This window comes from Notothenia rossii, assembly GCF_949606895.1.
Source record: "Notothenia rossii genome assembly, chromosome: 1".
NCBI classification, from domain to species: Eukaryota; Metazoa; Chordata; class Actinopteri; order Perciformes; family Nototheniidae; genus Notothenia; species Notothenia rossii.
This window is the reverse complement of record NC_136912.1, coordinates 14,687,010-14,704,697: the sequence shown is the minus strand read 5'-3', so window position 1 is coordinate 14,704,697 and position 17,688 is coordinate 14,687,010. Positions and strand designations below refer to the sequence as shown.

At 38.9% G+C, this 17,688-nt stretch overlaps 1 protein-coding gene across 8 annotated transcripts in view; it reads left to right on the top strand.

Moving 5' to 3' along the window:
- The first annotated feature begins 63 nt into the window (after window positions 1-63).
- Window positions 64-17,688, top strand: part of prom1b (prominin 1 b) — a 30,009-nt gene continuing 12,384 nt past the window's right edge. For 2 of the 8 annotated variants that reach the window (XM_079669442.1, XM_079669441.1), the window contains exons 1-12: window positions 66-711; window positions 10,975-11,036; window positions 12,198-12,224; window positions 12,322-12,527; window positions 14,141-14,261; window positions 14,375-14,438; window positions 14,860-14,949; window positions 15,735-15,952; window positions 16,060-16,134; window positions 16,288-16,351; window positions 16,629-16,637; window positions 16,780-16,939. In XM_079669442.1, coding sequence (XP_079525568.1) covers window positions 438-711; window positions 10,975-11,036; window positions 12,198-12,224; window positions 12,322-12,527; window positions 14,141-14,261; window positions 14,375-14,438; window positions 14,860-14,949; window positions 15,735-15,952; window positions 16,060-16,134; window positions 16,288-16,351; window positions 16,629-16,637; window positions 16,780-16,939 — 1,370 coding nt within the window. In that variant the 5' untranslated portion in view covers window positions 66-437. Of the gene's footprint in view, window positions 712-10,974; window positions 11,037-12,197; window positions 12,225-12,321; window positions 12,528-14,140; window positions 14,262-14,374; window positions 14,439-14,859; window positions 14,950-15,734; window positions 15,953-16,059; window positions 16,135-16,287; window positions 16,352-16,628; window positions 16,638-16,779; window positions 16,940-17,688 lie in introns of all 8 variants that reach the window. The other 6 variants (XM_079669443.1, XM_079669444.1, XM_079669437.1 and 3 more) reach the window with 5 other exon arrangements.

Genomic DNA, 17,688 nt, shown 5'->3' with positions numbered 1-17,688 from the left:
CACTATTTGACACTGGCATGTTAAATTCAAAGTAAAAGAAAAATAGAAATACTATTTGAATCCACGGTGTCGCGCGGCACAGCCGGCGAGCTTTCAGCGAGCGCGCGCGTTCTGGGGTTTTACGTGCACGGGGGGATTAGGGCCGGTGAGAGTGAGCGAGGACACCGAGACCACGAGCACATCCTCGTCCGTTAGTCCTCTTTTGTCGTCGTAGTAGAAATCCGAGAAAATGTCTCCGTACCGGGAAACAAGCAGGAGATAACGGCTGAAACTCGACCGTTGGATGTGAAGTTTAAAAGTTTCTGACGGTTGATAGTGAACTGCGGGGATAAACCTCCGGGAGGGACAGGTGTGTTTCGTCCGTCTCCCCTCTTCAACCCCTAGGGGCTAGGATTTTTACTGAATTTTTTTTGTATAAAGCTGGACTTTTCTGAGCCATGTTGTGGACAAGTTGGCTCGTCCTGCTGCTCTGCTGGGGGGCCACCACCAGCGGCGAGCAGCAGGCGGAGGAGAGGGACGGGACCCCGGTGGAGGCCCGGGCGGAACCGCAGAGACAGCGGTCCCCTCCCCCTGTGGAGCCGTTGGATTTTGGGTTTGTACCGGCTGCTGTTTACGATACCCACGCTTACTTTGAGCCAGGACCTATTGGGCTTCTCTTCCACATGGTCCACGCTTTTCTCTACGTTGTTCAGCCGAACAACTTTCCTAAAGGTGAGATTATCCCACCCACCTCCTCCCCACCCAGGTTCCTCATCTTTACTCCGGGTTTTATTCCCCTCTGAGGAGGACTCTCAGCTCTTTTTCTTCAAGTCATTCTGCGTAAACACAACGCTTATATATCACTAAATAACCTAATGTAGGAGACTAGGAGTTACCCTAAAAGGTGTCAAACTCACCATATTACCTGATGAGGGGTTTTCAGCTTTAATGTCACTGCAAAGGATTTTAACGGCGGTTGTCTCCGTGAACCCAAACCGTTAAGATATAAAGAATAAACAAGATACAAACATGATGATAACGTATGGCATGCAATACAAGTATGATTGAATAAATTAAGAACTTGTGAGTCAGTACCAGAGGTGGAAGAAGTACTCAGATCTTGTACTTGAGTAAAAGTAGAAGTGTAGGAACTCTGTTACAAGTACAAGTCCTTCAATTAAAAGTACAAAAGTATGACTGTCAAAATAAGTAAAGTACCAAAAAAAGCATATATTTCAGAATAATATTATATGTTTTGATTACAATTATTGATGCATTAAAGTGTTTATCAAAGCTGGTAAAGGTGCAGTTAGTTTGCATTCAGTGTTGATTATATTTCTCATCAATAAACAACATCTGCAAAGTAACTAAAGGTACGAAATAGAGTAAATATAGTGGAATAAAAGTACACTATATAGCTCTGATTTGTAGTGGGGTATAAGTATAAAGTATGCAACGAATTCAAATACTCAAGTAAATTACAAGTCCCTCAGAATTGTACTTAAGTACTAGAGTAAATCTACTTTTACCAATTACTTTTCACCACTGATCTCTACTAAGGGGTCCATCACACTGCAATGGGAAGCTGGCAGAAAAAATGTATGCCGTTAATTAATGATGGGAACATGATAATAATGCATGTTACTAATCCATCAGTGTTCAATGACTATGAGTTTTGGATAGTCACTGGGATAGATAGCAGAAACTTTGGCCAGTGGTCTGTCTGGTTACACCATCTGTCTTCGCCTTCAAATATAGCCAAATGGTCCTCTACTTGGGGTTTTAGGTGGTGACAAAATGATTAAATTGAAAGGAAAATAAATAAATAATTTTGTCTCTGAAAAAACCTTAAAAAACAAGCCATAAGGAAATCTGTGTTTTCACATAAACTTGCAAAGCAAGCGACAACCTGTGTAGAGGGGTCACTGGTCATATTATTTCAGAAATCCTGATCTAGCGGTCTGAAGCATCACAGACTAACTGATCTAATTTACGTCACAATCTAAACAACAAAGTCCAAAAAACATGGGAAACCTCAAAGAGCTTGCCGGAAATGTTTGCACACTACTGCTGAATCTGTATTTTTCTTCAACTTTGAATTGAATGGCTGACTTGATGCATGACTTCTATACAACACACCTAATTAAGACACTTCTGGTTCAAAACAGCACACGTGCGGTTAGGGACGGCATGCTTTGATGATATGTGCTTGTGTTGAGCTCAAAAACTAACACTATGAGCAGATTATTGGGATCAATAGCTCATAAATGATCCTCTTGGGTGCCAATGCTGTAACATTACCGCGGTGATTAAAAGGTGATCAGGTCCGTCTTTAATCAATACACACATGGTATATATATATATACACCTGGCCACCTGGTGTATTGCGGTTAATTGATGGATATATAGAGCTACAACCAACTAAAAGTGTTTTGTTTGTGTACCGTATGTACGGCTGTGAGTGGTCACGTTGGAGGATTGAAGGTTTTAAATTGCTGCCATTTTGGTGTCCAGGGTCACTGCCGCTGGCTTGGTAATCAATTAGCAGATCAGCGATTAGAGGAGGCTTTCTCTGTCACCTGCATCCCTTCGTAATACCTTAATCCGCTGGACCATATGCTGCTGCTGCTGCCGGGGACTTTCCAGTATTTATTACTGTCATACACACAAATAGGTAGAGACCACCTGGATGTCCTTTCACAATCCCACATATCATAATCATTCTAAATCCTGCCTGTTGATTGAGACATAATAAACACAACAGACATACTTTCAGGTTCAATATTACATTGTTTACATCTGCTTTACTGAAGACATTAGGCTCAGGTGACTGCCAACCAACTTAATCCACTAAATTAACTTTGCAAAGAGAGGGCCAGTAGTTCAATTAAAAAAAGCTATTTATTTGGAAAAGGCCACAATATCACTTCCTTATAAATCCATTTGTTTGTGAATCCAAAAACTTCAAAGAGATCATTATGAATAAAAACTTTTGAGGGTACTCAAACCACCTGAGCAAGAATTAAAGGCAATGTAAAACACAGCTACAACTGTTCTTCATGAAGAGCTGCAACTAACCATTATTTTCATTATCAATAACCGCTGGGTCTATAAAAGCTCACAAAATACGGAAACATGTCCATCCAAGATTCCCAAAATCTTTTTCTGTACAAAACCCAAAGATATTCAGTTAACATAGTAGGAGGAAAAGCAAAAATATATAGCATCCCCTGCCATTTCTACAGGAAAGATCCAATATACTCAATATTAAAGATCAACTAGAGAATGCAATTCCTGAAGAAATTGCTAGTGGGAATGCTTTATGCTGAAAAGCTGACGCTGAATTGCTATGCTGAAATGTAATGTGTAAGAAGAAAGTGTATAATTTAGATTGACATGATACATGAACACTGGGGGCTTGAATGTGTGATGAGAGAAGAAAAGAAAGTAAAAAGGCTTGGAAAAGCAGCAGAATATTTGAACTGCAAACTTTTGAACTAACTTGATGGCGAATGATCTGTCGCCATGCCAACGGCATTTGATGACATCCCATAATACGCTTAGATGCGTTGATGGCTGCATCGTTACCAAACCTGTGAAGTTTTGAGCCGTTTGGAGCATTTTCACTGAAGTTATGAGAAAATCGTGTTTCATGGTGAACCTTGTGTTACCATGGCAATGGCATTTGAAGAAATCTCAAAACTCTCATGTAGATGTCGTCACGGCTGGACTGTTAGCTCACATGTGAAGTTTGAGCACTTTTTGAACATTTTCATAGGAGTTATAGCGACATCATGTTTTATGGCGAGGGATGTGTTTCCATGGAAACGACATATGGTGAGATCTTAGATTTGGCGTAGAGCTGTTGAGGCATGGACCGGTGATATACAAGTGAAGATTGGGGGACAATTGGACCGTGTCCATTGGACTTACAGCGACATCGTGTTTCATAGCAAGTGGTCTGTCGCCATGGCAACGGCATTTGATGACACCCCATAATACGCTTAGATGCGTTGATGGCTGCATCGTTACCAAACCTGTGAAGTTTTCATAATTAAGTAAATGTAACACCCTTTTCACCCCGGTTACACGTTTAATTTGCCTTGTACGGTGGGCGCTAGGTTAACTAGGTAAAATAAGATATGAATGAACAACAAAAATAAAATAAGCTACATTTATTTGTTATTGGCTATGGTAAGTTATTGGTTATGTTCACATACTTATTTGATTATTCAAATGTCAACCGATCTTTTTCATATGGGCGTTTTAGAGTTGTACCCCCTAGATCAGGTCTCTCGTAAATGTGTGCTCAAAGTGCACCAGATTGAAGCATTTTACTGTAAAATGTAATAAAAAAAAATCTTCCTGGGGGTGCATACCCCCGGACCCCCCTAGAGGATGTGACGTCCACCCACCAATTCAAACATGTTCATAAAATACTGAATACATTTGAAGCCATTTTGAAGTCTATTACCTATGTTAATAAGTTTCTGTTTTTGCAGTGTATTTGTCTTTTGTAGAGATTTTTCATTTATTCTTTACACATAAAATGTCGCCTAAAATCTCACCTAGGGCAGCAAATAGTCTAGAACCGGCCCTGGTACTAGGCCTCAAGAGCCTTTCTTGTGCTGAGACATAGAAACAAATTGGCGGGGCGCACTTCGCACTTGCACACACTAAAAAATTCCACGCGCTCCGCGCTCACATCATGCTGGGCCCACGTGCCTTAGGACCGCTGCTATGACTCCATCCTAGGGGAAACACTGGATACCCATAATTGACGTAGAGCTCAATATATTTGAGCTAACGAGGTGTCCAGAGATCAAAGGTTTCCATTGTTCTGAATGAGAGATAAACCTCTTACATGTGAACGTTTTGTTGAAGAACCGTAACAGATATCGGTGAAATTTCAAAGCGTGAAGCATCTCAAGGACCTTGAGTATCTGAAGTGTGCTTTTTGTGTACTTTTCGAAAGTTTTTGTCACTTCATGCCCTCAAGAGGCATTTTGTTTAATTATTTTTGCTTAATTATTTATCATTTTTCAAGCTACGAGATTTTTTCCTACATTTGTCATGATAAATGATGTCTCAGGAATGTAGGGTTTGGGAATTATGGCAGTTTAAAAAAAGAATATGAAGGCAAATTTCAAGATTTCCTCCACTCTAGTTGTGACATCACGCACTCTAGTTAATGTTAAAATCTGAAGAAGGCCTCTGTACCAAGGTCTGAACAATGTTTAATATCTCTAAATCGAAGAATCAGATTTAAAAGTTGTGGTACACAAATAATGTCAGAAAGATGTCTAAAATCTTAAAGTTGGAATGAGGTTTCTGAGTGAAAGTATGAAGGAACAGTTAGCAGTTGAAGTCGTATGAAGATTGTTCAAGTCTGAAGATTTTCTCCATTGACTTCAATGGTTAACAATTTGATGAATTATGGGATATATCTCTGGAATTTTGAAAGTTATGAATGATAAAGGTAATAGCACTCGATTCCCAACCGAGCTGAACGTTTAGATTTTTGAACGGAGTTTCTGCGATGTTCAATGCGGGAGGAGAAGACCGGCAAAATAACGGGCGGAATAAAATTAAAGAATTTTGTGCGTAGAAGAACAAATAGTTGGAATGCTGTTAACAGCCTTCCCACTAAATTATTCATCCAATCAATGTAGCTCTAAAATAAATATAGGTTATTTCTAAAATAAACACCATATAGGTAATCACAATTACATACAAAAAACATAGTTTGTCCCTGAGATAAATCTTCTTAAATTATATTAATGATAATCTTTGGGTTTTGGGATATATATTTTTTAAATCTTCTGGAGCAGAGAGAGGAGCTGTGGATTTTGTTATTGATTAATGCATCGGTGTCTCTTAGGGTCAAAAACACTAAACTCACAACTTAAAGTACTGATTCTGACGTTGATACCCTAGAATGTTTCGTTGATACGAGTAATGTATTGTCGGTGGCCCAATGCGTGCCCGTGTACATGGTTGTAGAAAGGACTTGAGTTATATTTAGCTCTTGCGGTGGTGACCGGTTGGGGTCACAGGGGCTGAGGTTGTCTGGAGTTTGAGATGGAGAATTACAAACCAATGTAAGGTAGACTGAGGAAAGGAAGTTGATTGTCCTTGCAAGAACATTGGTCTAATGTTGAAGAACAATCTCACAACAAGTCTGTAGACAAATCTCCACAAATCCCTGTTTTATTATGAATGTTTCAGGTTTCCAGGACAGCTGCTGTAGCGTGAATCACAGGTCATCATTGGTTCATTGGTTGTTGTCAGGATCTGGATCGCTCATCCCTCTTTACAAATCTGTGTGACGTATCATAAGGAAGATGCATTTTATACTCCTGCACTATGTGAGGAGGGCGTGTGTCTTATCCCCTGATACACACAGGGTAGATTAGAGGATTAGCATCAACAGGGCTAATGCTAACACAGCTACCGCAGCTACAGATGGCATTGTAACACACACACACTTACACACACAAACACACAAATACACACTTACGAATGCTGGCTCGCAGACTGCACGAACGTACTGAAAGTGGGTCATAGTCTGGGTATTTATCTGTTTGTTTAATTACTCACTGGTTAAAAACATGTTGTTCATCAGGGAGATAAGGCCTTAAATTGAATTAACAACAAAATAAATAACTTGATTAGTTTCCTGATAAGGATATCTGCAAAACAAGGGAGGAAGGAAAGAATAAACACCGGGATTAATTTATTTCTGTAAAGCAACACTTTTGCAGATCAATTAATTCTTTAACTACATTTGAAGTTGAACAAAATAAAATTGCAACCTTTCCTGCTTCTGAAGTAGATGTGAATGTCTTGTAATTATAAAATCTTGAATACCTAAATCCAAAAATATCTATTCTCTTATATTCCATAGGTCAGAAAAGTTGATCAAAACAATATTGTTTCAGTCTGTTATCTCTCTTTACCTGATCCATATTATAACATCTTGTGGGCAGTGTCTAATAAAGTGTCTAGTGCAAACAGGAGAAAATACCATATAATCCTCTTAGTTACTTTGGCCAGCTCACAGCGGGCTGTGTAACTTTCTTTGGCTCCTGGTGCCTTCAGAATACATACGGTGCTTATAGCCTTGTGTCATTATGTGTACCAAACAGTTAGTAGTATTTAAAGCAACAACCAGGAAGTACTTCATAACCTGACCTGACTATCGCGTAACACCTTTTGAATTGCATCCCACAGAATCACTTTAGGTTCCCATTGTGGTTTTATAATATACATTTATGAAAGTGAGAGCTGCAATCTCACTTTGTCCTACCAATTCAACTTATTTCAAAACTATTTAAATCTACTCTTGGGAAAACTGTTAGTGTCAGTGGTTCCAATGATGGGGGGTCAGAAGCCCCTTCTTAGGGTTAACCTGATGAACTCGCTGTGTAACATAATGTTTAACTGCACAGAAAATACATGTTAAGAAGTTTCAGGTCTTTTGGACATATGCATTTATTTTACAAATAACATTTGTTTTTTTCTTGTTGTGACATAATGTATAGTATTACTTTTGTATGATTTGCACCTGGCATTTGTGATTTCTTGTATAAACAATCCCAGATTTGAATATCACTCGTCATGAGTGGTCGCACGACAACATAAACATCGCTGCATTATAAGGGGTGACAAGCTAAAGAGCACAACTGAAACTTTACTGCTGGGAAATATAGCCAATAATGTAGCCAATCATTTATTTTCCTGCACTTTTCTCTACCAGTAACTCCACCATGGCCCCATTATTACCCTAACCGTCTTCCATTTTTGTAATGATTGAATGTATTCAGAAACTTTCATTTCTCCAGTCTGGGTTTAACTTGCTTTTCCAAATACTATAACGTGTTCAAATCCACTGTCCAGGGAGCAGAGACTGACCAACATGTATGGATGTATTTCTTCATCATCTCTCCCACTGAATGCTTCAAGTTATAGATTTAGGTTTTTAAGTTTGGCTAATATACTTCACAGTTAACAGGGTTTAGGTGAATGCAGGATAAAAAATGCCCTTTGTGTTTTCTGTGTGTGGGGCTGACTTTACTTTAAATAAGGCCTTTAACATAAAAAGTAAAGATGGTTGTTGGGTTGCCTAAGGCTTTGCCGCCACCTTCCAATAATCTTCCAGAGCAGGTTAGCGTAGAGGATTGTGCGAGTCTATATTTACACATGGCAGTAAGAGGGTTGTAGGTGCGGCCTTCAACAGCGCTAACTCTTCAAAGTGTTTTCTATGTGTGTGTTTGTTCTGCTTGTAGTCAATATAAACCTTTGAATGTCTCTTGGCATCACCTTAAAAGAAAAGCCTACATTTTGCTAAAATTATTAATTGAATTAAATCTGTTGTTTTTTGTATTTAATGAAAAAACAAATTAGTACTAGCTCCCTTGGTGTGCGGCATGAAACTGTGTTTTGACCACAGTGAAAATCATTGTGAAAGCTAAGAAATCTTGATTAAACGAGATTATTCTGTTAGATGAAAACACGTTGACAATTGAACAATCATAAACAGCCAGAATCTATTCGTTCTAATAGCAATAATACTTCAAATAGTACACATATTTATTTATCTAATCTTAGTCTGCAACCCTGCAGAAATACAGCTTTTTTAACTGAATAATAGAAATGTAAGAAAGAAAAAAAAAATTCTTATTGTAAAAAACGATATGAAAACTTTCAAATGATTTGGTACGGCCCTGGAAAGAAATGAGTTCCTCACTTCCTTACTTTTGTCTACAGTATATTCAGGATGAGGAAGTGATTTATTTTGAGTTAGACGGTGGTCTTTTCATTTGCTTTAGGTCTAACTCAGATTCATCCCCCCCCCCTCCTTTCATTTGCATTAGCTTACTCTTACTGTATGTTGGTTCACTGAACTAAGCTGTCTAAGCTTAACTGCCCTCAGCAGCTAATGCTAACTAAGTAGCTGAGCAACAACAGGTGGCATGGAGATGACTCAGATGTGTTTATGTGCTGCATCTGCAGAGTTCAACCAGGTAAATGTCTTCACCCGACATAACAGTCTGACGACACCTGCAGGTTTATAAACAGGTCTGGGAAAAGAGAGACACCTCCCTGACGGATAGGAGGACGGTGCTGCTGTTGAGAGGATCATCCACGTGGTCACAAAAGATATCCAAAATCTCAACTTCTTTTACTTGAGGCTTATTCAGAGACATTTTACTTTTAAAACACACACTTGAAACCTCACATGAAACAGTTGGCAGTTGCTTTGCAGCCAATTATTCAACTAAACATCTAATTAAACACTTGATTAACTGTGTAGACTGAACAGTGTTCAAATATGAGTCAATGAAACTTCTTTTCTCTCTCATTTACCAGTGTAGTGTGTTCAAAGATACCACCATGGGGTCTTTGTTGATTAAACGATATCATCAGGACACGTGTGTGTGTGTGTGTGTGTGTGTGTGTGTGTGTGTGTGTGTGTGTGTGTGTGTGTGTGTGTGTGTGTGTGTGTGTGTGTGTGTGTGTGTGTGTGTGTGTGTGTGTGTGTGTGTGTGTGTGTGTGTGTGTGTGTGTGTGTGTGTGTGTGTGTGTGTGTGTGTGTGTGTGTGTGTGTGTGTGTGTGTGTGTGTGTGTTAGCTTTAAATGATAAACTGGCCTCCATCTGTTTACATTGCAAACAGCAGAGCAGAGTCATCTACTGTTCCGAGGCATGTTACTGTTTATGACGATATTGCATTTCCAAAAGAATAGATAAGAGCAGACGTTTTTATATCATGTGATTTGCCGATATCATGGGAGAAATCTCACTGAATGATAGCAAGCACTGGAATACAGTATATTGCTTTGGCTCGGGATGCAGCTTCAAACAGTCTTCAATGTTAATATGTTGAATTCAACATGTACTGTATGTCGATATAAATATGTCTGTATCTCTGGTGAAATAAGTATTCAGATCTTTTATTTATGGACTTTTAGTAAAAACCCTAAATAAAACATTGTACATAGGTAAAAGTACAAAGCATCAAAATAAATCTAGACTAGAGAACCAAAAATGCAGTTTCAGAAAAATAAAAACAGTTTCATTTGATTGATTTCTAAATATTTACGCATTAATGTGTAAGCAGGTCATGTTGTAGCCAATGGTAGCCATTTTTTGTGCTGCCTAGCTTTCTATAATAGTGCATAATAATATATAAGTTTTCTATTATTATTCTATTATTATATCTATTATTATTATTGTCTATTATTATATTTGAGAAAATTATAATACAGAAAAAAAGCTCAATATTATCCCTCAATTGTAGTTTAGTAGAAGTATATATAAGTTTCAGAAAATAAAAAGTATAATCATCGAAAGAATACTTGAGTAAATGAAGTGCTTCCATTCCTCCACTGGTTTGTGTACACATTGTATTCTTGATCTGTAGATGAACACACATCCACTTGTAAATAATGTGTTTTTTAACTTTACATGTTGTAAAATATATACTGTGAATGAGTCTGTGTGCATACAAGTGTTATTGCCAGTACGTGTGCACAGAAATCACCGTGTCCCCGATTCACATTTAGGGTGAGTCACCATCCAGGTGAGCTTAGTGATGGCTGACCTATAAAAACACACACAGACAGATGGACTGAAGTGCATTTCTCATCGGCAAACTACACAGTAATAACAGCCTCCGTAAAAACACACATCTGTCAGATATAAGAGTAGATAAATCCTTCCGCAATACTGTCCACGGGAAATTAAAATATGAATCCTCGTAAGCTGTGTTGTCTGCTCATGAACAGATAAATGGATTTTTCCCTCCAGCTTAGCTCGTCAAATGTAGTGCAGGAAGTGTGTTTGATTGTTCGTACTGTAAAATTGGCAGATGACTCATACCACGTTCTGTACAATCTGTATACACCCTGGTAAACTCTGCAAGTGATTATAATTACATTTCTGCAGATTGAAAGACTTGTGTGCTTACCTATCTCTTCTATCTTTTTTTTCAGATCTCATTATTAAAGTTATTCAACAAAACATGGGAGGAATCAAAATAGAAGAATGGAGAAAGGTATGTTTGGCTGAAAAGATTATTGAGATTCAATATTTTAGTCTTGATAATAAGCAGTAATGATACTTAACTGGTTAATACATTTGTTAATTTAACACCTGTAAGAGATTTAGTTTTTTGCATTTATTTGTAATCATTTCAATGGGACTTTAAGGCCTTAGAGTGGTCTTTTTAATAGAACATGAAATAATCTATAAAGTCTCTATAATATTTTAAACACATAATGGTAAAAATCACAAAAGGGTAATATAATAGCCTTGTTACTGTGATTCCAACAAGCTTTTTGGGATTCCCCCACTTAGATTTGACGCTTGTTATTATTAAAAACAGTACTTTACAAAACAAAAAGGCAGTTAAAGGTGGGGTAGGTAAGTTTGAGAAACCGGCTCGAGATACACTTTTTGTCATATTCCATGGAATGCTCTTAACATCCCGAGAGCAATGAATACCTTAAGTGCTTTGACACACACCTGTGGAAGCCGTAGTACTGTAAAAAGCACGACCAATCATCTGAGCCGGCCCGGCTAAAGTAACTGGATGGCCTACCTGCCTGTCAGCCTTCCATCTGTGCACAAACTTATCTCGTGCCCTCATTGGTCATGTGCGCGTTCGTGTGTGTTGGAGGAGGGGCTCTGTGAGGAAGTGGCAGATTTTTTCCGGCTGTGTATTTTCAAATTCTAGCGCACTCGAGCTGGTTTCTCCAAAATGACCTACAACACCTTTAACCATCATATAATTCATAAAATAAAAAAGAATGTGCAAATTGAGAATAAGTAAGTAGACACTGTGGTTAGAAAAAAAGTTAAAGAAGTGAAATAAAAACAATAAGATATAAAATAAAAGCAAGAGAAAATGTTTGTATAGACTAGATTTTAAGAATGATGTTTCCTCTGCCTCCTAATCTTTTGGCTGACCTTGATTTGTTTGTCTTTCTTACCCTTTTTCCGTGTGTGTGTGTGTGTGTGTGTGTGTGTGTGTGTGTGTGTGTGTGTGTGTGTGTGTGTGTGTGTGTGTGTGTGCGTGTGTGTGCGTGTGTGTGTGTGTGTGTGTGTGTGTGTGTGTGTGTGTGTGTGTGTGTGTGTGTGTGTGTGTGTGTGTGTGTGTGTGTGTGTGTGTGTGTGTGTGTGTGTGTGTGTGTGTGTGTGTGTGTGTGTGTCACAGCCAGACAATGTGGTGCTGTTACTACAGGTAAACTCCTCAAAACATTATGTTTTCACATTTTACTCCAAAATGTCTCAGAAAGGATGTGAGGTGGAATGATGACTGTTTATATCCTCTCCTGCAGACGATCTGCTACGAGGCGGGTTTCCTCATATGTGCGACTATCGGCATCCTGTTCGTGGTCCTGGTGCCCATCATCGCCATGTGTTTCTGTGTGTGTCGCTGCTGTGACAACTGCGGAGGGGAGATGCACCAGAGACAAAGAAAAAACATAGACTGTCAGAGAGGTTTCTACACCGCCTTGCTCGTCGCCACCTCCGTCTTCATGTCGTGAGTCTTTATTTATCATCATGAGGATTTTTTAAAAGGTATTATTAGGTCTCATGTATGTTCTCACTGTGTGCATCATGGAAGTGTGAGATTGTAGAAATCTTCTACAAAAAATCAAGTGTCTTTTTCATTCTCGTGAAACCCTGGAGGCCGACATTACCTTTAATGCACCTTGACTGCTAAGAGTCCAAAAGGAGTTTCAGAAATGTTCTGCTAGTGGTGGCTAATGTTGTCTCCAGCTACTAGCTTCAATCAGAGATGAGGAGCAGCTACAGAGGTCTGGAAACCTCACTGCTTTCTAACTCTATATGCTGTATATTGTTTTCTCATTCAAAACTTGTCGTCACCTGAAGCCTCTTTTTCAGATTTTGCAGAGCTCCCACTGAATCCACGATAGGCTTTATAAAACCTTTTGGTAACATATCCTGTCATAATCCACCAGACCTCTAAACAAGCTTAAATGTGTACATCTGTGGAGTTCTCCTTTAAAAACATCTGCTCACATACAGACAGGAGATTACCAGCAGATCACCCGCTGTGTAGGAGACAAGTGCACAGTCAGAGAAACTGCAGGACAGTTAGGTGGTACTGATATCACCTGTAAAGGGCTGTAAAGACTGTAAAGGGGGCTCTCTGTCTGAATGAGTGCTTTCACATCACAAATATGCATGCTAACACACGCACGCACGCACGCACGCACACACACACACACACACACACACACACACACACACACACACACACACACACTATGTAAGTACATCAATTGGTGATATTCATATATCAGGGTTAATTATTTTATTTCTCACAAAATCTTTCCTTCTGTTGACACTCAATCAAGTCTTTTCTTCAGGTTCAGCAAAGTGAATAAATCAGTTATATGGCTATACCATTGAATAACTTTAACAGGTGTAAGATATCTTCAAAGTTCAGGAATAGCAATCACAAACGTAATTATTAAAGTTATCATTTAAAAAACTCTGCTGAAGTTTGCATATCATCAGCTCAACACCTTAATAGACTTCAACATCATCCTGGTTTTCACCACTGAATTATGAGAGCGTTATCTATGCCACATTTGTATTTGATTACAGTACGTTTTTTACAGTATTTAACAACATCAAATGTACGTAATTTCTGAGATATAAATGTGAGGTAAAGTCTTTATCCATAATCAAGTTAAATCTCTATCAATCCTCAGGTAATAGATGCAAAATAGATTAATTTAGAAGGTAAGTGAAGTATGAGGTTTCCAAAAGAGACTCATATATTAAGTACATTTATTGACTGTTCATTATGTAGATCTTTGCAAAATCTCTCAACTCCACATCAGGAGAAAGTTCTTGCACATCATAAAGTGTATTTGACATGTGACTGTGAAGAGCCCAAAGAGGTATATACATAGAGAGTATATACAAGAGAGTTATGTAGCTGAGAAATGTGATTTTTCAGGCCTGTCACATGTCTGTGTGAACTTTCAGTGAGTGATCAGAAGTACATCTTGATGTAGCCATGCTGCCCTCTGCTGGTGAACACTGTCTATACTTTAGTCAAATTGTACCTACTGTATGTGATCATATATAAAAATTGATAAAATAATGTGTGTGTTGTAGCCTGGGAGTGTTCATCGCCTATGCTGCAAACCACAATGTCAGCGCCCAGATTAAGAACACTCGGAGGTTAATCAACACCAACATGAGGGACCTTAAGACATTTGCTAACAACACACCTACGGTATGTCCTCCCCCCCCCCCACACACACACACTCACACCTTTCTATCTAAAAGCCTTATATATATCAAATGAAAATGTATGTTTAAATGAGTGATGCCTGTTTTCTGTTGCAGCAAATTGAATACATGACAGCCCAGTACACCACGGCAAAGAACAAAGTCCTGTCAGACCTTGACAGTGAGTTGAACTCAGACTGTTTACTTACATTATTTGTTTAACCTTTGTGCCTCCCTTTAAAGACGTTTATCTGATGTCCTTAGAGGATACAAATACCCTCCTTCACAAAACCTCTAAAAAATAATATATACAATATGTTCCTCTTTCACTGACTGAAATGTTTTAAACTTTTGTCTTGGAGACTAAGAACTACCAAATATGATACGAATAAAAAACTTATAATAAAATATATTTTCACACGCTAGCCAATAATGAATGCCAAATGGATTAACACAGCCAACATGATAGATAAAGCAAAGCCAACAAACTCCTTAGTGATACAGAGTAATGTATCTCACTTGGTTGTCTGTGGCTTGCTGTGTTTCGTCATATTTAGCTGTAGTTTTCTCATATAATCTGATCTCTCTGTGTTTCATGACAGACATTGGACCTTTACTTGGTGGGAGGATCCACAGTCAGCTGGAGAGAGAGGTGGTGCCCTCACTGGACAATGCGCTGCGGATGGCAGGAGGTAACACACACTCTGAATGAGCTCCTGTACAGTTTACACAGCTTCAGAATGCAGGGTTGATAACACCATATCTGATTTGTGACATTCAATTTGAAAATCAAAGAAAAACCTCTCCATCCATGAATTATGTTGCTACAATGTAAATGGCTGCTCATGTTTTGCATAAACTCAGACTTCTAATCATGTCAAGATAAACTTTGTTGTTTAATTAAAACACCCCCCGAAACACGGTATAAACTGAAATTGTAAATCAACCCTTATTTTGGTGAAGTGAAAATGTAATTGTCACACTAATGCTACAAATGTCCAATATATATTTGTGAATTGTAGCCGCACTTATCATGTCATGCTACATGATACGTTTTTATATGCAGTTTCCTCTATTATGGTTTGAATACTGCCGTGGTGTCTTTAAAGGCATATCCTCAACATCTTTTAATCTTCCTTTTTCCTCTCCAATTTCTGCACATTTTTCTTTTATCTAAAGCTAAAGTTGAGAATGCCATCAAAGGTAACCAGAGCTGATCTGAAGCCCTGTTGTGTTTTGTATTGTGGTTTCCCTTTGTGGGTTGTTGGTCAGTCGTCAGTGTAATCAGCGTTGTTGTCATCCTGTTTGTAATTCTGTGATAGTTTTGTGAATTGTGAATGTACATTCTATTAATGTAAACCATTTGAAGATCACATGTTGGACAACACAAAACAGCACACTGTTGTGGATTATTTTAGTAAATGTGGATTTTTGATCAGCCTATTTTAAAATGTCATCCTCCCTCTGCTTCCTGCAGCCATGCGGGAGACTAAAGAGGCTCTGGAGAACATCAGCTCCTCTCTGGAGGTTCTTCAGGAGGGGACAGCAAAGCTTCAGGCAAGTCTATCTGGGGAGCGGGCCTCTCTTTCCAACACTTTATCAGACCCTGCCTGCACTAATGGAGCTGTGTCGTCCACCTGTAACACCATCCGCTCCACGCTCGCCCAGCTGGGGATCAACTCTGACTACTCTAAGGTACCAGGAACTAAAGATTGTCTCACAATCAACACAACTGAAAATGGAAACAAGCATCTTGAACGGCCATTTTTACTGATCTATGTTTGTATCTTTCCCTTCATAAGCTGCCAGATGTTAATCACGCCCTGGTCAATGTCGATACTGTCCTGAGAACAGACCTCAGCAACATTGTACAAAAGGTTAGTCTCTGTCTCCAGCTCATCATCATCATCATCATCATCATCCTCCTCCTGTTTATGTTGTCACTATCTTTTTCACCTATCGTATTCTTAAAGAAGCCTCCCTATTTAAAACAATTTTATATTTTCTCTTTTCTCACTCTTCACCTCCAGGGTTACTCATCCTTTAATGATACACCACAACTGGTTAAAGAACAAACTAAAAACATTGTCTCAGGTACTTAACTGTGTGTGTGTGTGTGTGTGTGTGTGTGTGTGTGTGTGTGTGTGTGTGTGTGTGTGTGTGTGTGTGTGTGTGTGTGTGTGTGTGTGTGTGTGTGTGTGTGTGTGTGTGTGTGTGTGTGTGTGTGTGTGTGTGTCTATTTAGTTTGCCTAACACATATAGCTGTTTTCCCTTCTTCTTTACAAACGATAAGAGATCAAATCTAACTGTAGTCTTTCACTTTCATATTTTCTTTTTCTTTCACCTTCACCTGTGAATGATGAAACCACAGCTCTACCTCGTAAGTCCTTATTTTTTCTGTTACACCCCCCCTTTCCTTAAAGTGTTCACCTCTAATTTGAGTGGCCTTCTGATTGATGTAGAATAAAAATCCATCACTCCTTTTGATTACTTGTGGTTCATATTTTTGTTTTCAATTGTAGGAGTGAAAGGCATGTTGGATAAGATTGGCACAGAGATCAACGGCTTCACCAAGATGTTCCCAGTGGAAGCTTCTCTCGCCAATTTCACCATTTTCCTCACCCAAGGACAGAAAAATATTGAGTCCTTTTACCCACAGATTGACCTAATGGACTTTTACAGGTGTGTGTGTTCGTCTGACTACATGTATTATTACTATAGGTTGTAGGAACAGAAATCTGTCAGATTATGGGGACAAACTTTCCATCTGGAAAACAAGAATATGGCCTCTACAAGGGAATATATTACGTTACATATTTTATCTTTGGGGTTAGTAAAAGGCTTGAATCAGCTATTTTCCATATTTCTGTAACTTTAAATACAATGTGAAATGCTTGTCATTGTGAACATACATGAGAATGATCACCAAATGTGCAGCTCTGCTTTTTGGAGCTTTATAGTGAGTATCAGCTCATGGTTCAGCGGTCTCACCGGTCTTTCTACTATAGCAGGCAACGAAAAAGAGTTTTAAAAAATCCCTGTACACTACCTGCTTAGCACAAATCGTGAAAGACAGATTAAATTTGAAACAATTTAATGAACAAAGAGGAGTATTTAGCAGCTGAAGGGACAGATATTTCCCTCAAAACTAAATCAGAGCTGACAGACAGTGAATATTGGACTTAACATTCACCGGGTTCTCTGTGTTTCTGTGAATACTCAATTGCCTATCAACCTAAAAGGGGAGATTATGTCAAGGTAGTGTGTGTGTGTGTGTGTGTGTGTGTGTGTGTGTGTGTGTGTGTGTGTGTGTGTGTGTGTGTGTGTGTGTGTGTGTGTGTGTGTGTGTGTGTGTGTGTGTGTGTGTGTGTGTGTCTGTCTGTCTGTCTGTCTGTCTGTCTGTCTGTCTGTCTGTCTGTCTGTCTGTCTGT